General features: G+C 49.2%; 1 protein-coding gene across 1 annotated transcript; it reads left to right on the forward strand.

Annotated features, from left to right (window-relative positions):
- The first annotated feature begins 679 nt into the window (after positions 1-679).
- LOC120690401 (probable esterase D14L) lies at positions 680-17,773 on the forward strand. The gene is made up of 2 exons (XM_039973040.1): positions 680-1,337; positions 16,947-17,773. The coding sequence occupies exons 1-2, from the start codon at positions 967-969 to the stop codon at positions 17,389-17,391; spliced, it is 816 nt and encodes a 271-aa protein (XP_039828974.1). The 5' UTR covers positions 680-966; the 3' UTR covers positions 17,392-17,773.
- Positions 17,774-18,105: the final 332 nt, after the last annotated feature.

The raw sequence follows: 18,105 nt of genomic DNA on the forward strand, positions 1-18,105 counted from the left end.
TGCGGCAAAGATATCAAAAGAGGAGGTTGGGAGATCTTGGAATCCTAGATGGAATGCTAAATAACAGCAAAGCTTATCTCCGCGGTTCCATAAATTGCAATCTGCAATTAACATTTGATTTAGCTTTTGGGCAACGTTTTCCACCCACTGACAACCTTTTCACTTCTGCTACCATTGTCCTGAAACATGAAGAAAAAGCTAGGCTTAGAGGGGGAGAGATGTTTCCGAGTGAGTTCCATGATTCAGTTCTTATATCTCAAAATAGATAGATTCATCTAAATTTTAGAGCAAGGATAATGAAAAGAAAATGAGCGAAGAGAGTGCCTAGTTAATTAGTTAACCGAAGTAGTTGTGTCCAAAGGTTGCTTGGACTAGGAGTAAGGTTTCCGAAAATTATTTTTATGCGCCCTCAAGTCAAAAGGATCGGAGAGGATCATGAATTCATGATCCGAATTCTGATCAGATCAGAAGCAATTATGGATGCGATTCTCAGCAACTAATCTTTGCAAGCAAACCATTCCCTCGATCTCCCCCACCCACGAGGACGCATCTGCAATTTCCCAATCTCTCGGAGGGCGTAGCAGCGGAGGACAATATCCAATTGGAGCGGGACCGGGCCGACCAGGGCAGAGCCGCAGAGCAAAGCCAACCAACTGGCAGCAACCCGCTTGCTCCCGCCGCCCCACCAAACCACCCCGGCGACCCCGTCCGTCAGCGACGTTCCCCGCCGAGCCCCCGTGTCGCCGTCGCCGAAGCCCAGAGCGCCCCGCAGGCCAGCAGCCACCGCGTTCCCCTCCCCGACCGGCAGAATCCGGTCCACGCCCGCCCACCATTCATCCGTTTCCCACTGTGCGTCCCCGCGGCCTCTGCTCCGCCGCTGCTCTGCTCCCCGCGCCCCGGGACGAGCCCCGCCGCGAGGAGGGAGAGCGAGCCGCGAGCGCGGGCGCAGGAGGGGGGATCTCCGGCATGGGGATCGTGGAGGAGGCGCACAACCTGCGGGTGGTGGGGGAGGGGAAGCGCGGGGTGATCGTGCTGGCGCACGGCTTCGGCACGGACCAGTCCGTGTGGAAGCACCTGGTGCCGCACCTCGTCGCCGACTACCGCGTCGTGCTCTTCGACACCATGGGCGCGGGGCCCACCAACCCGGACTACTTCGACTTCGCCCGCTACGCCACGCTCGAGGGCTACGCGCTCGACCTCCTCGCCATCCTCCAGGAGCTCGGCGTCGAGTCCTGCATCTACGTCGGCCACTCCGTCTCCGCCGTCATCGGCGCGCTCGCCTCCATCTCCAGGCCCGACCTCTTCACCAAGCTCGTGCTCCTCTCCGCGTCCCCGAGGTAATTCATAACTGAATTTTGCTTTGAATTCCCCTTGCTTAGAGTTCGTTCATACTTTGGCCCTGTTCAGTTTTAAGTATTAAATGAAGTCTATTTATAAAACTTTTTGCATGGTTGGGTTGTAAATCGCGAGACGAATCTAATGATGCTAATTAATCCATGATTAAGTAATAATTAGCGGATGACTACTGTAACATCACTGTTGCAAAATCGTGGATTAAGTAGGCTCATTAGATTCGTCTCGCGATTTACAGCCCAACCATGCAAAATTTTTTGTAAATAGACTTCATTTAGTACTTCAAATTAGTAAGATTTCTTTGCACTTTTTTGCGTTTACGACTTTTTGTGTTTACGGGGTGGGAACTAAACAGGGCCTTTGTTCGTTGTCTGCATCTGTTGATTGGGAACTGGGGAACAAATTGACTGCCGGCAGGCAGCTGTTGATTTAGCTTCTGCGCTTTAATTTTGGTGAATTGAGCTACGAGCTGTCTAGGTACTGCATGCTAGCAGTACGGAACTGTTGGATTTGTCGCTATAGGGGGGAATTAGAGCCCTTTTGAGGACTTGAAACAGGAAATCTATACTATATGCCTGTCAGCATGCATGGCTTGTGGTTCACCGTAAGTCCGTGACTAGGATAGCATGTGAACATCTCGTCTCGAAGGATCCACCCTTGTCTTATATGCTCAATAGGATTGCATAGTGGACTCACCTTTCCAAATCAGGTGGCCCTGTTACCCCGCCTAAATGGTGACAACACTTTATGGAGGATGGTGATCAATCATCTACAAGTTCTCGTAGCTGCTAACGGCCTAACATGACCCATACTTCTTTACTTTGGTTACAGATAACAGTTGAGTGTTGTACTATCGGATCTGAAATTAAACAGTTGACTTGAGAAGGAAATAGGGCCATACCGCCATAACTAATGATCATGATAAGGTGTTGTACTCAAACTTGTACAAGGTCGTTGTTATATGTGGCTACTAACTGCATGTTCTTTTCTTCTCTAGCTTAATATTGATCTTGTCACTAAAGTTTACCGAAACGAAATGCTAGTTGCATCTTTGATGGGATGTTAGACAAGTGGGTAAGCTGTGGTTACCATAATTTGCTTTACCAGGCAGCAAAAGCTACAAAATGTTCAGTGCAGCAGAGATTAGAGAACAACAGTTGTTCACGGTGGAGTTATATGAAAAACTACATGCTGTTACACAGGATATGGGAAATATAGTTTTAAGAGACCTGATTTAGCCTGGTTGAGGTTACATACACTCATAAAGAGAATAACAATGCTTTGGAGGAGAATAAAATTCTCTGTGTTCCTACTGTATCTAGTACTATGAAAGCTAATCCATTATAAGGTGCAGCACGTGAATTACACATGTGCAATTGATCCTTGTTTGGCGTTGTTGTTCACCTTAAACTGCAGAGGGCATCTTACTATCATATTTGTTGTGCTAACAATTTCCTAGCAAGAATTTGGATCAAAGAACAAATTAACAAAAGCGAAAAATGTGATGTGATGCATACCTAGCCATTCAGAATCTATTTTTAATTTTCTTGCAGCTAGGAACTATTAAACGTTTTTGTCTAAATATGGTGACAATTTTTATGACCCAAATGGCCTTAATCTTGCTTTCTTAGCTTTAGTTCCTGGATACCATAATGAGTTGTGAAAGGTGCAATGCCATGGCTAGAAAAATTTGACTGCTCGCAACATATGTGTAGAATTCTAAGGCCATCTTGATTGTAGTTAATGTTTGGTCTTTTCTAGTGTACATGCAAGATATTGCTAGATACCTACTGAAGCAGAACTGAAGGTTGGTGGTGCAGTGTGTACAGATTAGTAGAGTAGGGCTTCCTAAGGGAGCTAGGGACTTAATTAGATCACAGCGCATTGGATCTGGTTTTCAGTTATGATGAGCATGCTGCTGAATACTGCAGTTGCAGGGATGTGCACTAGACAGAACTGTGATACGAAGAAGAGAATTTAGTGTCCTGAATTATTTCTGCATCATTATTCAGTGCATTGTGAATTCTAATAACAGTAAAAAAAATGCATTCACATTGAGATTGGTGCTGGGCATAAGCTACTGGGACATTAAATGGTATCTGCTTTCCATAGTTCCATTCTAACTGCGACACTGGACTCAAAGTACCAGGAGAATAAACCATAAAGTTATCACAATACGGTATGCTCATAGCTGGATAGTTGCTGAAGAAATAAATCTGAACATTGTGCAGGGCAAGCATGGGCCTGCGTTAGAATTTTGAAGAAACATAAGCCAGAGATGCTATAATTCAAAAACCAAGCCATGTACTCCAAAATGGCTCCTGTATCTTGCTTGCCATTGAATCTGATGTATATGTCTAATTAATGATGAAAAAATTGTATGTAGTGCAATTTTGGGCTTAATATGCGTACAAAGTATTTAGTTTGCGAAAGGTTTGTAGATGGGGACCATCAGAATGATAATGAAAAAGTAAGTATTCAGGACAATCTTTTTTGTTATATAGTTTTTTATTCTTGACATACAGTGCTCCATATACACATAATACTTCCACATTTTACTTGGGGCCGTTTGGATCCTCTGATTTTGGAGGAATTGAAATCTACTTAATAATCTAGGCTATTTGGCTTAGAATTTGATATCCCACCACTTTCCGCAGTTTAGATATAAGCATATCCTAAATTCCTAGGGTGGGAGATGGAAATTGATTCTATACACCACCAAGCTATGTTTCTATTCCCTAACTTATAGCACGCGCTCACTCCTCTATAGTAGAAATATAGCACATAAGTATCTGCCTCATATAGCCAACAATAGTATACAAATATATTCCGTATATAATCATATTAGCTTAATAGATTTGTGTCTAAATTATGATTATTAGAGTGGAATTCAATTCCAAAGTTCCAAACGGGGCCTTAGAGGAATTACTTAAATGTAATGCTGGACCTAGTCAACGTGCGGTGCCACCTTTTGCCTGCTGAATCGGTTAAACCTCCTCGAATCACTGATACGTTTATAGTTCCAACAGTTTATCTCTCAAGTTCAAGGCTGAGTGCCATAAATTTGTGTACTGTGTAGCAATTGGAACAGGATGCATGACCTGACCCTTATCACATTTTTGCAAATGTCCTCCTAGGTGCCATTTTCTAAAGTTACTCAGATTGATTATGTAGAACCTTTTTTGAAGGAATGATTATGTAGAATTCATGAAGTAAAATATCATATCGTGGTGAAGCATGGACATTTGATCAATAAATTAGATTAATATTGCACTATAATTATAATTTGATACTGATGTTCTGTGAAGCAAGGTTAGGTTTGAGTGTTTTTTTTTCTTTTTTGGGGTGGTGGTAAGAGTCACAACTTCTTCTGAACCAACCGTGTAAAACTTGAAAATAAATTATACTTCTTGTAGGAGAGAATAATGAGATGTATTTGTGGCAGATCCACCTGAATTATCCCGGCTCAAGTGCGCTGGCCATCACCATAAAGGCAACACCGACACAAACGCACTTCAAACGGAACAATTCTTGGTCTGTCGGGTAACGTCTCGATACAACAACCGGTTCTCGGATCGAACAAGCATACTCCGCACGAAGGCGAGTCCAGCGATATTACAACCACATATTTTACAACACAAGCATAGTAATTATTACACAAGTCCAAAGTAATATTACAGGTCCAAACTTAGTAAAACAGTTATACAAGCCATAAGATTAAAGTTCAGAGTTTAAAGCAGCGGAAAGAAAACACGACGGCTACAACACGTCGCAAAAGCATGCCAAGCTAACCCAAGCAAGGTATCACTCATCGGAGTCATTGCTAGCCGAAGACGGATCCCATTCTATGGACCAGCCAGGAGGCAAAGAGCAGGGCCAAGACAGACTAGCGATCTGGTCCTCAAAACTCATACCTGAAAAAGGTTTCAACAACAAGGCTGAGTATACTAATACTCAGCAAGACTTAACCGTCAACGGATATACTTAATCCACCTAGCTAGACTATGTAGGGTTTTGTAGGCTCTGGTTTTTCTTTTGCTGAAAAGCAATAAAGAGTAGGTCCTTACTTCACATTTTAGCTTTCCATATTCTAGTTGATTAACCATTCTATGTAAGCAACTACTCCTATTCAACCATGGTAGAACTTTAAGCAAACATCAAGATTGATCATCATAATGTTACTCTTATAACTCTGTGTGGCAAAGGGATCAGGCAGTCCCAAACCGTGAGAAGCGGACGATTCGAATCGAATTTGTTAACCTGGCCAGGCAGACCTAACACACACGTTTGGAACACCGTCGGGTCGTTCCCAAACAACCGTTTACCTTTCATTCCGACCAGTGGATAGAGTCACTCTCCCCGACTGTCATACCTTGAAATTTTTGAATTTCAGGATGTGATTGAAATTAAAAATAAAACAATAATTTTCTCATAATTTTAAAATTTTTCCAACATTTTTTTCCTTACAGAGAATTTAGTGTAAAAAACAATTTAGTTGTTTTCTAAATTAATTGACATTGTTTTGTTTGTGTTGCATTCATGCTGAAATGTATTGTTTTATTGTTTGTTGTTCAGTTTGAATTTGAATTCTTGAATTCAAATTTAAACTAAATGTGTTAGAATCGTCTTCCAAAAAGGTAAAACATTTCTTTTTTCTCTAAACCAATCCAGCCCGGCCCAACTCCCCTTCTCCCTATTTTCTTTTTTTTCTCTTTCTTCTCCCGCGGCCCAGGAAACCAACGCCGCCGGCCCATTTACCTCTATCCCGGCCCAACCCGACGCCACCCCTCTCCCCTCCCTGTCTCGCCGCCAGGTGGCCCCCACCTGTCGGGCTCGTCCCCGAGCTCGTGCTCGAGCCGGACTCCCGGCCGAGTCCGACCCGACCGCGCGCGCGCCCCGCCTTCCCTTGGCCTGCACGCCAAGATGCCCGTGCGCCCCTATATAAACGCCGCCCCGCGCCCCTTGGAACCCCAAACCCGCAGTCGCCGCCTTTGCTTCGCGCAAGAACCCTAGCGCCGCCGCGCCATTGTTGGAGCTCGGAGTCCGCCGCCGCGCCACCGTTCCGCTGCTTCGATGACGACTTCGAGGCTTCCCAGAGCTTCATGTGGAGGTATAGGAGCTCACCAACCCCGTTTCCCCCTTCCTCGCACTCCGCTTCGCTCGGGCCCGTTCGCCGCCGCCGCCGCTCCGCCATGCGCTGTCGTGCGCTCTGCTCCGCCCGTGCTAGCCCGCGCCTCTGCCCTAGATCGCTTTGCCGCATCGCGAGCTTGCTTCCCAACCCAACCCCGAGCCGAACCGAGCCCGGACGGCCGTTTACGACCAAGTCCGGCGATGCGCCGCCGCGCACGCCTCGTCGCCGGCGCCTCGCGCCGCCGCCAGCTCGCCCGACCCGCTCGCAGCCGTCCGATCTCGATCCCAGGGTCCAGATCCAATCCAACCTCGGGTCAAACTAGCTTATACCGGTCAACTGTGGTGGTTTTGCAGAAAAGCCCCCCCCAGTTTCTAGGAAATCAACCCGCGGTCCCCTACAGTTCAAAAATAAGTACTAAATAGCCCTTGGTTTTATGTTTAGACCCCTGGACTTTTCTGAAATAGAACCCGCCGTCCAAGAGATAGAGTTTTGCATGCTGGCCCCTGTAGTTTAGGTTTAATTTCATTTTAGTCACTGGTTTCTTTAGAGCTAGCCCCTAGAAGTTTAAATCTATCGCAAACAAGTCCTTAGAACCTTGTTTTAGCCATATCTTTCACGTTTTAACTCCATTTTCATCGATTCTCGCGCTCACGTGATCCTTGCAACGTGTGCGATAGCTTTATGACCTTGTTATCCTCTGTGAGCACAGTTTTCTGTGTCTTGCAAATCTTTTCTGCTAGCTCTTAACTCTATAGTTAATCGCGACTAGATCCCTGAAGCATCGTTTATCCCATAGAATCGCCGTTTTAGTTCCGTTTTCCGCGTTTCTTGAGCTCTCATAACCATAGCAGTGAGCCCTATCCTTTAGTACGTTCTTTTAAAACCTTTCTTTTGTTATGGTGTAATGTTCTTAGTTGTATCTTTTTGTTTGCTTTGTATGGTTGCTCGTTGATTGCTCCGAGTAGAAGGATCGCTGTTTGAAGATTGAAGATCAAGAGTTCCAAGTGAGCAAAAGCTGAAGAGCAGTAAGAGTAGCTTTTCGTTAGAGAAAGACAAGTGACCCTAACCATACTTCTATCTATGTTTTATTTACAAGATGATATGATTTAATTGGAACATGGAGAACCACCCAAGAAAACCGTACAACCACAATACTACATGGCTCTAGTCTTGGCTAATAATTAGATGATCTATATGTCGTTCCTGGGGTGTTTGATTGGTAGATTTTGGGTTATCAATATTTGAGGAGCGGGTGAAGGAAGCTTCGTCTTCTGAGGTACCGCAGAAAGCAAGAGACCAGTGCGTACATATAGTGATTCTTTGTAAAGGCCTCATAGTGTCCCTATGCAATCACACCTCGGAAGTGTGGTATTGTGACTGATCAGCACATATGCGTGGTTGGGTTCAAAGTTCTTCAGAATTTTTACGCGAATTGTGGTGAAAGTGTACAACCTCTGCAGAGTGTAAAACTGATATATCAGCCGTGCTCACGGTCAAGAGCAGCTTGGACCCTCACATGATTAATAAACTTAAAGATGGATTTAAATAATTTTCTGGTTATTTCTTGTGGCCTTGCTGAGTACCAACCATAAGTGTACTCGCCCTTGCTTACTGCTGCTCAGAAGGAAAAGTTGATGTGAAGTCTTTTGAAGATGATGCTGAGTTCTAGGCGTACGCAACCCCCAATCGATTGCCTGTGAAGTTTGGAGTCTCCGTTTCCAGGATAAGCTGTAAACTCTGATAGTCTTTTAGTTGTTGTTTTTCTCCTTTTCGTGATATTGTACTTATTAATTCACTTATAATGTCTCTATATGTATGAAACTTGATCCTGTCATACATATAGATATGCATTCGGTTTTGTCCTTAAAATCGGGTGTGACACCGACTACAGGGCACTATCTTCCTCCCTGTAGCCGTGGTGTTGCGCAACATAAACATAAATAAAAACATATCTCTAAGAGAGAGTGAAAGGTATATCCACTCACTAGTCCGATCGGCTACTAGGCTTACCGCGTACCATATTTACGGCATGTGGCTAGTACGTTCAAAAACTTAACCACCGCTACCACACACCGCGACCTTAGCAGAATTCATCAACACAGACGGGGTCTCACCCAAGGTCATGATATCGAACACGACCCCGTCCGTCGTCCTTATATTGATAGCAGAAAGTAAACAAGCAATTCCTATAGAGCTCGCGAGTGACAGGCAATCACTTGACTTTTACCGGTCCTGTAAGCTTAGCAATTATTCGAACTCAGGTCTAGTGTTCAGTACATAGGTTCCTAGGACCATGCATCTAGGGTTTCAATTTAAATCCTAAGAACTGTAAATGCACAAGTAAGTAATAACAATAAATTGTAATAATTTGAAATACTGGGTTATGTCCAGGGCTTGCCTTCTCGGTAGTCGCTAACTAGATCAGCCTTGGGCTCTTCCGAACTTTGGTCCGGGGCTTCAGTTAGTACAGCAGCGTTCACCTGGGCTTCTGGATCACCTTCTTCAGACTCCGGGATCAACTCGTACGTCCCGTCCGATAAAACAGTCGTATCTATATGTGATGCATGAAACGGTATTATAAACACACACACACGAGGTGAAGACACTGCAGTCTAACAATTTGCAAACAAGCTTAACACATGGGCAGTCATTTATGGAGTAGTTAATTAACATCTCTTACTCCACAAAACAACTTGATCAACTTCACAAAAGAACTACACTATCTTCATAAAGCAAGTGGTAGTTGTTTCCTATAGCAATTAAAACATGGTTTGCTAATAAATCAACAACTCAATAGTCAAACAGCAACAAATTCAGCAAACATTAATCTAAACAGAAGGTATACAGAGTAATTAATCATGAAAATTTCATATGAATTCATATAGCCAATTATTCAGAACAAATCATTTATTCAGACAACACCTGGATCAATATTGAATTCTTCAGAACAAACAACAATACTTATGAAGCTCAAAATTTTTCAGAACATGTTTATTATGCTTATGAACGTTCCATAAATTTTTGAGAATTTATTTAGACACAAAACTGAAGTAATAATTTTGACAATATTAAACCACATATGGTAAAACTAATTAGTACAGAGAGTTCTATAATGTTTCTAGTTTTAAACGTTTACAGGAATGAATATATGACCAAAATAGAGTTCCATAAATTTTCTCAGATTTTTATAAGCAAAGAAACTATTTACTATAATTAAAGCCCACTAAACAAGCATTAAATCAAAGATATAGTTAGACAGTTCTAAAATTTCCCAAACTTGGGTAACAGCAATTTTGTAGTAACATGTAAGCATGGAAAAAGTTTCACACTCAGAACTCTAATATTTCTACCAGCACAAATATATTAGCATAACTAGTAGATCAATGAATCTTGAAACTTTGAACAAGCTAATGATGTCAAATAGGCTTCAAATTTTTACCAGACACTAGTACTATTGCAAGACACAATCAAGCCAAAAATCACATGTAGTTATTGAGTAGAACTCCTAGGTTGAATAAAGCCTATTTATTTATTCCTTTTTCTTGGATTAAAATATAGACCAAAAATGAAGATGTGCATGTAACAAAACTTGTAGTTCTTGTAACAAGGATTCCAAAACATTTGGGTTTGTATTTTTCTGATTTGTCTACGAATTTCTAGGTATTTTCAAAGTTCAGCCTAGAAACAAATGAGACAGGATTAAAAACTTGCATCCAGGACCCTAGAATTCTAAAAGTATTTGCAGGGGAGGAATGGCGCTGCAGATCCCGGTGAGGTCCGGCCTTGAGTCGAGGGGGAAGGTTAGGAGAAAGAAGGAGGAAGTCCCTGCGCACCTTTTGGTGGTCTTGGATCGGTGTGAGAAGGTCAGGAAGGTGCTCGACGGCGGTGGACAGGGAGTGGCGGCGGAGGTTCAACGGCGGCGTGGTTCTCCGGTGAGGGATTGGCGACAAGGGGAGGCTGGTGAGCTTCGCGGGACCAAGGTGGAGCTCGCTAGGGGTCCAGAGGGTCAGAAAAGGTCGGGAGCGGCGGGTTCACGGCGGCGTCTAGCTCACCGGAGTTCGGGCGGCGGCAATGGTGTTCTGGGGGCTCTGGGCTGGGAGCTAGTGAGTGAGCGAGTGGATTGGGTTGCTGGGGTGCTCTGGGTGCTGGGGCGCGCAAGAGATGGGGGTCCGGGGTACTGCGTCGGGCTGGCCACGGTGGCGGCGAGGTGGCGGCCGCAGAGCTCGTCGGGGTGGCGCGGCGAGGGAAGGAGGGGTCCAGCGCGAGGGGAAGTGGGTCCAGCGCGAGGGGAGGTGCCACATGAGGCGGTGGGGGAAGCAGGAGGTGGCCTGCGGCCTCCCACGGCGGCGGCGCCGCTCAGCAACGGCGGCGGCGCCGCAGAGAGGCAGAGAGGCAGAAGATGAAGTTTGGACTGATTTGCAAAATCAAAAAAGTTCAAGGGTCCCACTGTAAAACTAAAATAACTTCTAAATTAGGGCTCAAATGAAAAAGTGCCCAACATGAAAGTTGTTCAACTTTTCAAGATCTACAACTTTGGTGTTGTGCAAAAATTGATTTGACCAAAGGTTAAAGAGTTATTTCAAAAACATAAAAAGATTTTGAATTTAATGGACTTTTGTCTTTTCCGATGCAAATTCACCTCAAATTCAGACTAAAAAGTAAAATTTTCTGCCATGTAATGGTTGCACTAAATTTTGCAAATAAACCCTCCACCAAAACAATAATCACACATCCTATTCAAATAAAACTATAAGAATGACCCTACATCAATTCATATTTACACAAATAGGCTTGATATTTTTAAAATAGACCCTTGCTCAAGCAATTTCACACATGAAGCACAGAAAATAAATGATGTTCTACTGTGCAGACACCTAGGGTGTCACAGTATTCCTCCAAACCCTAGAATGGTGGGATATATAGATCCTATACATGGGCCTCTATACATAGGCTCACATATACACCAACACCCCCCCGCAATCTGAACTACCAGTGCAGCGGTATTCAAGACTGGACAACAAGAAAACCAACACCCCCCCACAGTCTGAACTACCGGCGCAGCGGTGTTCAAGATTGGACAAGAAGAGAGTACAAAGGGCAAATACCCCCCCCCCCCCCCCGCAGCCACAACTAGCCACCGGCTACGTTGAGGCTTGAGCGAAACTCCGAGAAGGTCGAGGAGGGCAGTCTTTTGGTGAAGATGTCAGAAAAATGGGGGGTAGTCGGGACATGGAGTACCCGAACATCACCGCACGAAGTGTAGGTCGATCTCCATATGCTTCGTCCGCTGATGCTAGACGGGGATGGTGGATAGATACACGGCGCTGACATTGTCGCAGTAGACGAGCGTGCTCTTGGCAAGCGGACTGTGGAGCTCCGCCAAGAGCTGTCGTAGCCAGGACGCCTCCGCCACGCCGTTAGCGACAGCCCGGTACTCCGCCTCAGCACTGGAGCGGGAGACAACCGGCTGCCGCTTGGATGACCAGGAGACTAGGTTGCCGCCCAGAAAGACGGCATAACCAGAAGTGGAGCGACGAGTGTCCGGGCAGCCAGCCCAGTCAGCGTCGGTGTAGACCACCAGCTCAGCAGAGGACGAGCGGTGAAGCACCAGGGCGAGGTCCACAGTGCCACGGACGTAGCGGAGGAGACGCATCAGCGCAGCAAGGTGTGACTCCCGGGGATCATGCATATGGAGGCAGACTTGCTGAACAGCATAGGTGAGGTCCGGCCTGGTGAAGGTGAGGTACTGCAAAGCGCCAGCCAGACTCCGGTAGGCAGTAGGATCAGCCACCGGATCACCCAGATCAGTAGACAGCTTCACCTGAGTGTCGACAGCAGTGGAGCAGGGCTTGCAATCAGTCATCTGAGCCCGCTCCAAAATATTGAGTGCGTACTGCCGCTAGTGAAGGAGAAGGCCAGACGGGCGAGGCTCAACAGTGATGCCCAAGAAGTGGTGGAGCTGACCTAGATCCTTCATAGCAAACTCCTGCTGCAGAGAGGAGATGACACTCTAAAACAACTGTTGACTGGAGGCTGTGAGTACAATGTCATCGACATAGAGTAGCAGATATACAGTCTCATCCCCACGGTGGTAGATGAATAGAGACGTGTCAGACTTGGCCTCGGTGAACACCAATGTCAGCAAGAACGTGGCGAACCAAGAGTACCAAGCCCGAGGAGCCTGCTTCAGACCATAGAGAGACTTGTTGAGTCGGCAGACCATATCCGGACGACTCGAGTCCACAAATCCCGCTGGCTGAGAGCAGTAGACAGTCTCTGACAGAGTGCCATGAAGAAACGCATTCTTCACGTCCAGCTGGTGCACAGGCTAGGAGCGCGAGAGCGCAAGCGAGAGGACCGTGCGCACAGTAGCAGGCTTCACCACTGGGCTGAAGGTCTCATTATAGTCCACACCAGGTCGCTGAGTGAACCCCCAGAGAACCCAGCGAGCCTTCTAGCGCTCTAGTGTGCCATCAGCCCGACGCTTATGCATCCAGATCCACTTGCCAGTCACCACATTGCAACCAGAGGGACGCGGCATGAGGTCCCATGTTTGGTTGGCTAGAAGAGCCGCGTACTCCTCTTCCATCGCGCGACGCCAGTGAGGATCCGCCAAGGCGTCGCGGACAGAGGAGGGTACCGGAGAGACCCGCGGCTCTCCCTCGGTGGCAGAGAGAGTCGCGGCCTGAGACACCATCCGCCGAGTCACCATGTGATGCATATGCCGAGGATCCCGATGGACGACGGACGGGTGGTACATCGCCGGCTCGGCTCGAGAGGGAGGGGGGCGGCGACGGCTCCGGTGGAGGCGTCGCAGGAGCCTCCGGAGCAGGAGGCAGTGCTAGTGTCGGCACCGAACAACGCCGGTACACCTGCACCGGCTCAGCGTACCGCGGCGGCGCTGGTGTCGGCGCTGAACGATGCCGGTACACCTGCACCGGCTGAGCGTACCGAGCAGGTGCAGGGGAAGGCACCGGGCCCACGCGTGGCGCAGCAGGAGACACCGGGTCCGCGCGCGGCACGAGCGGAGGTCCAGGGGCCGCGCTCGGAACAGCAGGGATCACCGGGAACTGTGCCGGTGTACCGGGAAAACCTGCAGGGAAAGGACAGACAGGAAAAGGTGGCTGAACCACTGGGTCAGTCGGAAACAGAGACTCCAGCTCGGGGTCAGGAGAAGGTGTGGAGGAGGTGGAGTAGGGGAAATCCGACTCGTCAAAGACGACGTGTCAGGAGATCAGGATGCGGCGAGAGGTGAGGTCAAAGCATCAGTACCCCTTGTGGTCGGGGAGTAACCAAGGAACACACAACGAGTCGAGCGAGCAGTGGCAGAGGTGTTAGGGTAACACGCACACCCGAAAACCCGAAGGTGATCATAGCGAGGAGGGGTTCCGAAAAGAGCGTGGTGTGGAGTCGGAGCAGGAGAATCAGTGGACGGAAGATGGTTGAGCAAGTAGGTGGCGGTGTGGAGGCTCTCAGCCCAGAAGTGCGGGGGCAGAGAGGCCTGGATCAGAAGGGTGCGCACGACGTCGTTCGTCGTGCAAATCATCCGCTCAGCCTTGCCGTTCTGAGGAGAGGTATACGGACAAGACATACGCAGCTGAACACCCCGAGAGAGGAAGAAAGAACGGGAGGTGGAGTTGTCGAACTCCCGCCCGTTGTCACACTGGACGGCCTTAACGGTGAAGCCGAACTGAGTGGACACCCAGGCAAAGAAGTGGAGGAGGGTGGGGAAGGTCTCAGACTTGGCGCGCAAAGGAAACGTCCCAAAGTAGAGCGAGAAATCATCGACCACCACCAGATAATACTTATAGACAGAAAGGCTAAGAATAGGAGAGGTCCATAGGTCACAGTGAACAAGATTAAATGCATGCGTCGCATGCGAAGAAGAAGAAGAAAAAGGGAGACAAACATGACGACCGAGCTGGCACGCATGGTAGAGGGGCTCAGCAGGAGCCCTAGCACCAGGAACATCGGTACTACGATTGAGCTGAGCCAGAACGTCGCGGCCAGGGTGACCAAGACGGCGATTCCAGGTGGTGGAAGACGGTGTCGCGGCAAAGGCGGCAGACTAAGACGGCCAGGGCGAAGAAGAAGGCGAGAGTGGTGCAGCGGAAGAAGGAAGACGAAGGGTGTAAAGGGGCCCCGTGCTGTCACACCGGAGCCGCGGACATCTTGAGGCCGAATCCTTTACAGTGAGGCCAGAAGAATCAAACTCGATGAAATAAGAATTGTCAGCTATAAACTGACGAATGGAAAGAAGATTATGAACCATATGAGGAGCAACAAGGACATTGGGAAGACGAAAAAAGCCAGGAGCAGAACCCACGGCGGTGACAGGAAGGCAAGACCCATCACCAACCATGATGGAAGAAGGATAAGAGGGGTGTGGGGGTCGGATAGAAGAGAGGATACCGGCATCTGGGTTGGTGTGGAAGGAGGCATCCGAGTCGGCGATCCACTTGGTGCTGACCGGCGGCGTCCGCCTCATGGCGCTGAAGGACTGCGCCAGTGCGGCCTGGTCCCACCCCCAATCCAGGTTGGCTGCTGGCTAGGTGGAGCGGGCGGGGTCCAGAACAGCTCGAACAGGGGAGCATCAGCGGCGAGCATGGCCGCCGGCTGGGGCTGAGGACGAGGGCCCCCCTGACCCTGAAACGGCCACATCGGGATGCGCCCTGGCCATGGGGTGCTAAAGGATGACCAGGGCGTACCTCCAGGGCCAGGAGCAGGAGTGGGAGCCGGAGTCGGGTCCGGAGTGCCCCGAGCACCACCACCACGTCCCCTCCGCCGACGACGCCCTCGGCCGGTGAGAGGAGCACCAAGGAGTGGGCCGATCCAGGGTCCAGATCTAGATGGCAGAGTCTGGTTGGAGGACGAAGCGCCGTGCTCGGTGAAGGGGACGACGGGCGGGACCAGGAAGTGATGCGTCTCCGCGGCGACCCGACGAGTCGGAGCGTCGGCCGCGGAGCGCTTGCGCTCCTAAGCTAGGGCAGACGTGCGGGCCCGCTCTTGAGCCGCCGAAGCCTCGGACTTGGCAGCGAGGAGGGCCGCGGCGAGTTCGGCGGTGATCTGCCGCCCGCGGAAGGCGGCGGCGGCGAACGGCGCGTCCGCGGGGGGCATACCAAATGCAGGCACGGCCGCCGCGGGCGCGGGAAGGGGAGGCGGCACGGGCGCGGGCAGAGGCGCCGCAGGCGCGGCCACAGGCAGCACAGAAGCGCCCTGGGGCGGCCACGCGCACGCAAATTTGGCGGCAGCGGCGCCAAGGGCGCCAGGGAGGCCGATCTGGGCTGCGGCGGCGAGGGCCAGGGCTCCCTGGGCAGCGGCGGCGTTGGCGCCCACGCTCGCACCATGCCCTCCCTGGGCGGTGGCGGCAAGGGCCAGCAGGGGCCGCGCCGCGCCTTGGGCAGGGGCGGCGGATCTGGTGGGACGGGCCTGGGGCGCGACGGTGGCGGCGTCAAGCGGCCCGCAGGGCACGGCATGGGCGCCGGCGGGGCGGGCACCAGGGGTGGCGGCGCCCAGGCCCTGCCCGCCTGCAACAGCAGCAAAGGTGCATGGCAGCAGGGGATCCCGCGCGGCCGCAGGGCCCGCGACCCCCGCGGCAGGGGTGCGCCAGGCAGGGGTGGGCAGACCAGCGCCCAACGGCCTGCGCCCGCCGCGCTAGGGGTTTGCGCGCCCGATCCAGAGGCAGGGGCGGCGCCCACGGCCGGAGGAGCACTGGGGCAAGGGCAGCGGCGTAGGGCGGACGCACAGAGCCCGCGGCGGTGCCCACGGCCACGCTGACCCCTGCGCCACCAGGAACGGCGGCAAGGGCGGCGGCAGCGCCGGCCTGGGGCCACGGCCGCGCCGCGCCTGAAGCAGGGGATGCGGCGCCGGCGCCCAGGGACCCCCGCCGCGCCAGGCCGGGAGCAGGGGATACAACACCGGGGGAGGGGGCGCCGGGAGCAGAGGGCAGGGGAGGGAAAGAGGAGAAGGGAAGGAGGGGCGGTGCCGGCGGCCGGCCGGCCATGGTGCCGGCGGCGGCGGCTGCAGCTAGAGGAGGAAGAGAGGAAGAGGGAGAAAGCTAGCTGATACCATGTAGGAGAGAATAATGAGATGTATTCCTCCAAACCTTAGAAGGGTGGTATATATAGATTCTATACACGGGCCTCTAGATGGGCCTCTATACATGAGCTCACATATACACCAACACTTCTATTAGCTACTTGATAAATATCTTTCGTAAAATGATACATCTGCTTGACTAAGAAGATGATAGTGTAGCAGGCATCACCTAAATTGTGCAGTTCATCTCCATTAAAAGTATAATCGAAGGCCATGTTTGGATGCTGAATATCTGCTAAAAGGGGCACACCTGTAGATTTTAGAAGCACTTCTTTCCTTGATTAAATATCTATTATTTTATTTCCTTTCTGTTTTTTCTTTTGTATTTATTTTCATCAGTTCCATTCTGTCTTTTATGAAATAGGTACCTGAATGATGTGGACTATTATGGAGGCTTTGAGCAAGATGAGCTTGATGAACTCTTTGAGGCCATGCGATCAAACTACAAGGCCTGGTGCTCAGGTTTTGCACCACTGTGTGTTGGAGGAGACATGGAATCGGTGGCAGTTCAGGAGTTTAGCCGGACACTATTCAACATACGTCCAGACATTGCACTAAGTGTTGCCCAGACAATATTCCAGAGCGATGTGCGCAGCCTCCTCCCGCTCGTTAGTGTCCCATGCCACATCATTCAGAGCACAAAGGATCTTGCAGTGCCAGTCGTCGTGTCTGAGTACCTGCACAAGCACCTCGGCTGTGATTCTATTGTTGAGGTGATGCCATCTGAAGGCCATCTCCCCCAGCTTAGCTCTCCAGACATTGTCATTCCTGTCTTGCTCCGGCACATTCAGCATGATATTGCAGTCTAGGTTGGACAACGATTCCTCCAAGACGATGAGCATCCGAAGCTGTCTACTGTCAGTGTTTGTGTCCCCCTTAGTTTTCAACATAGGATCGCATCTGTTTGATGTTCTAATAAGATTTCCATGTTGTTATTGGTGGTGGAAATTGTAGTATATATGTCTGTGTAATCCATTGGCTGTCTAATGTAGGCTACCATGTTGGGTGCTCTGACATCTTCAAGTCCTTCATAAACTCATTCATGTCATTTTGTGGTTTTCCCATGAAACTGAAACTGCTACGCTATTGTATGTTGGCGTCCATGACCATGTTAGACTGAAGGATGTGACTCTGTAGTTACATTATGCTTCTCTGTAGTTACGAATGAAACTCCTTCCATGTCTCAAAAAACTTGTGGTCATGGATCATTGTGAAGAATTATTCGACCAACTTGTACAGAACCTGATTGAGATATGTTGTTATTGGTCGCTGTGATCCGAGAGGTCACTACCTAAAAAGCTGAAAGTTCCTTATGGAAAAAAATAAGAAAAAGCTGAAGTTTTACAGGAATCCAATTCTCTCTGGTCTATTCTTGTTTTCTCAGTGGCACTATTATTTTGGTGATTTGGTCCCACTAACGCTAAATGTGTGGTCACGAATCATTGGTGAAGGATAATGTTTAGGTAAATTTGTTTCTCTCTCTTTTTTTCCAAAAAGAAATATTTTAATTCTTTCATGGGCTC

Source organism: Panicum virgatum, chromosome 9N, assembly GCF_016808335.1.
Source record: "Panicum virgatum strain AP13 chromosome 9N, P.virgatum_v5, whole genome shotgun sequence".
NCBI lineage: Eukaryota > Viridiplantae > Streptophyta > Magnoliopsida > Poales > Poaceae > Panicum > Panicum virgatum.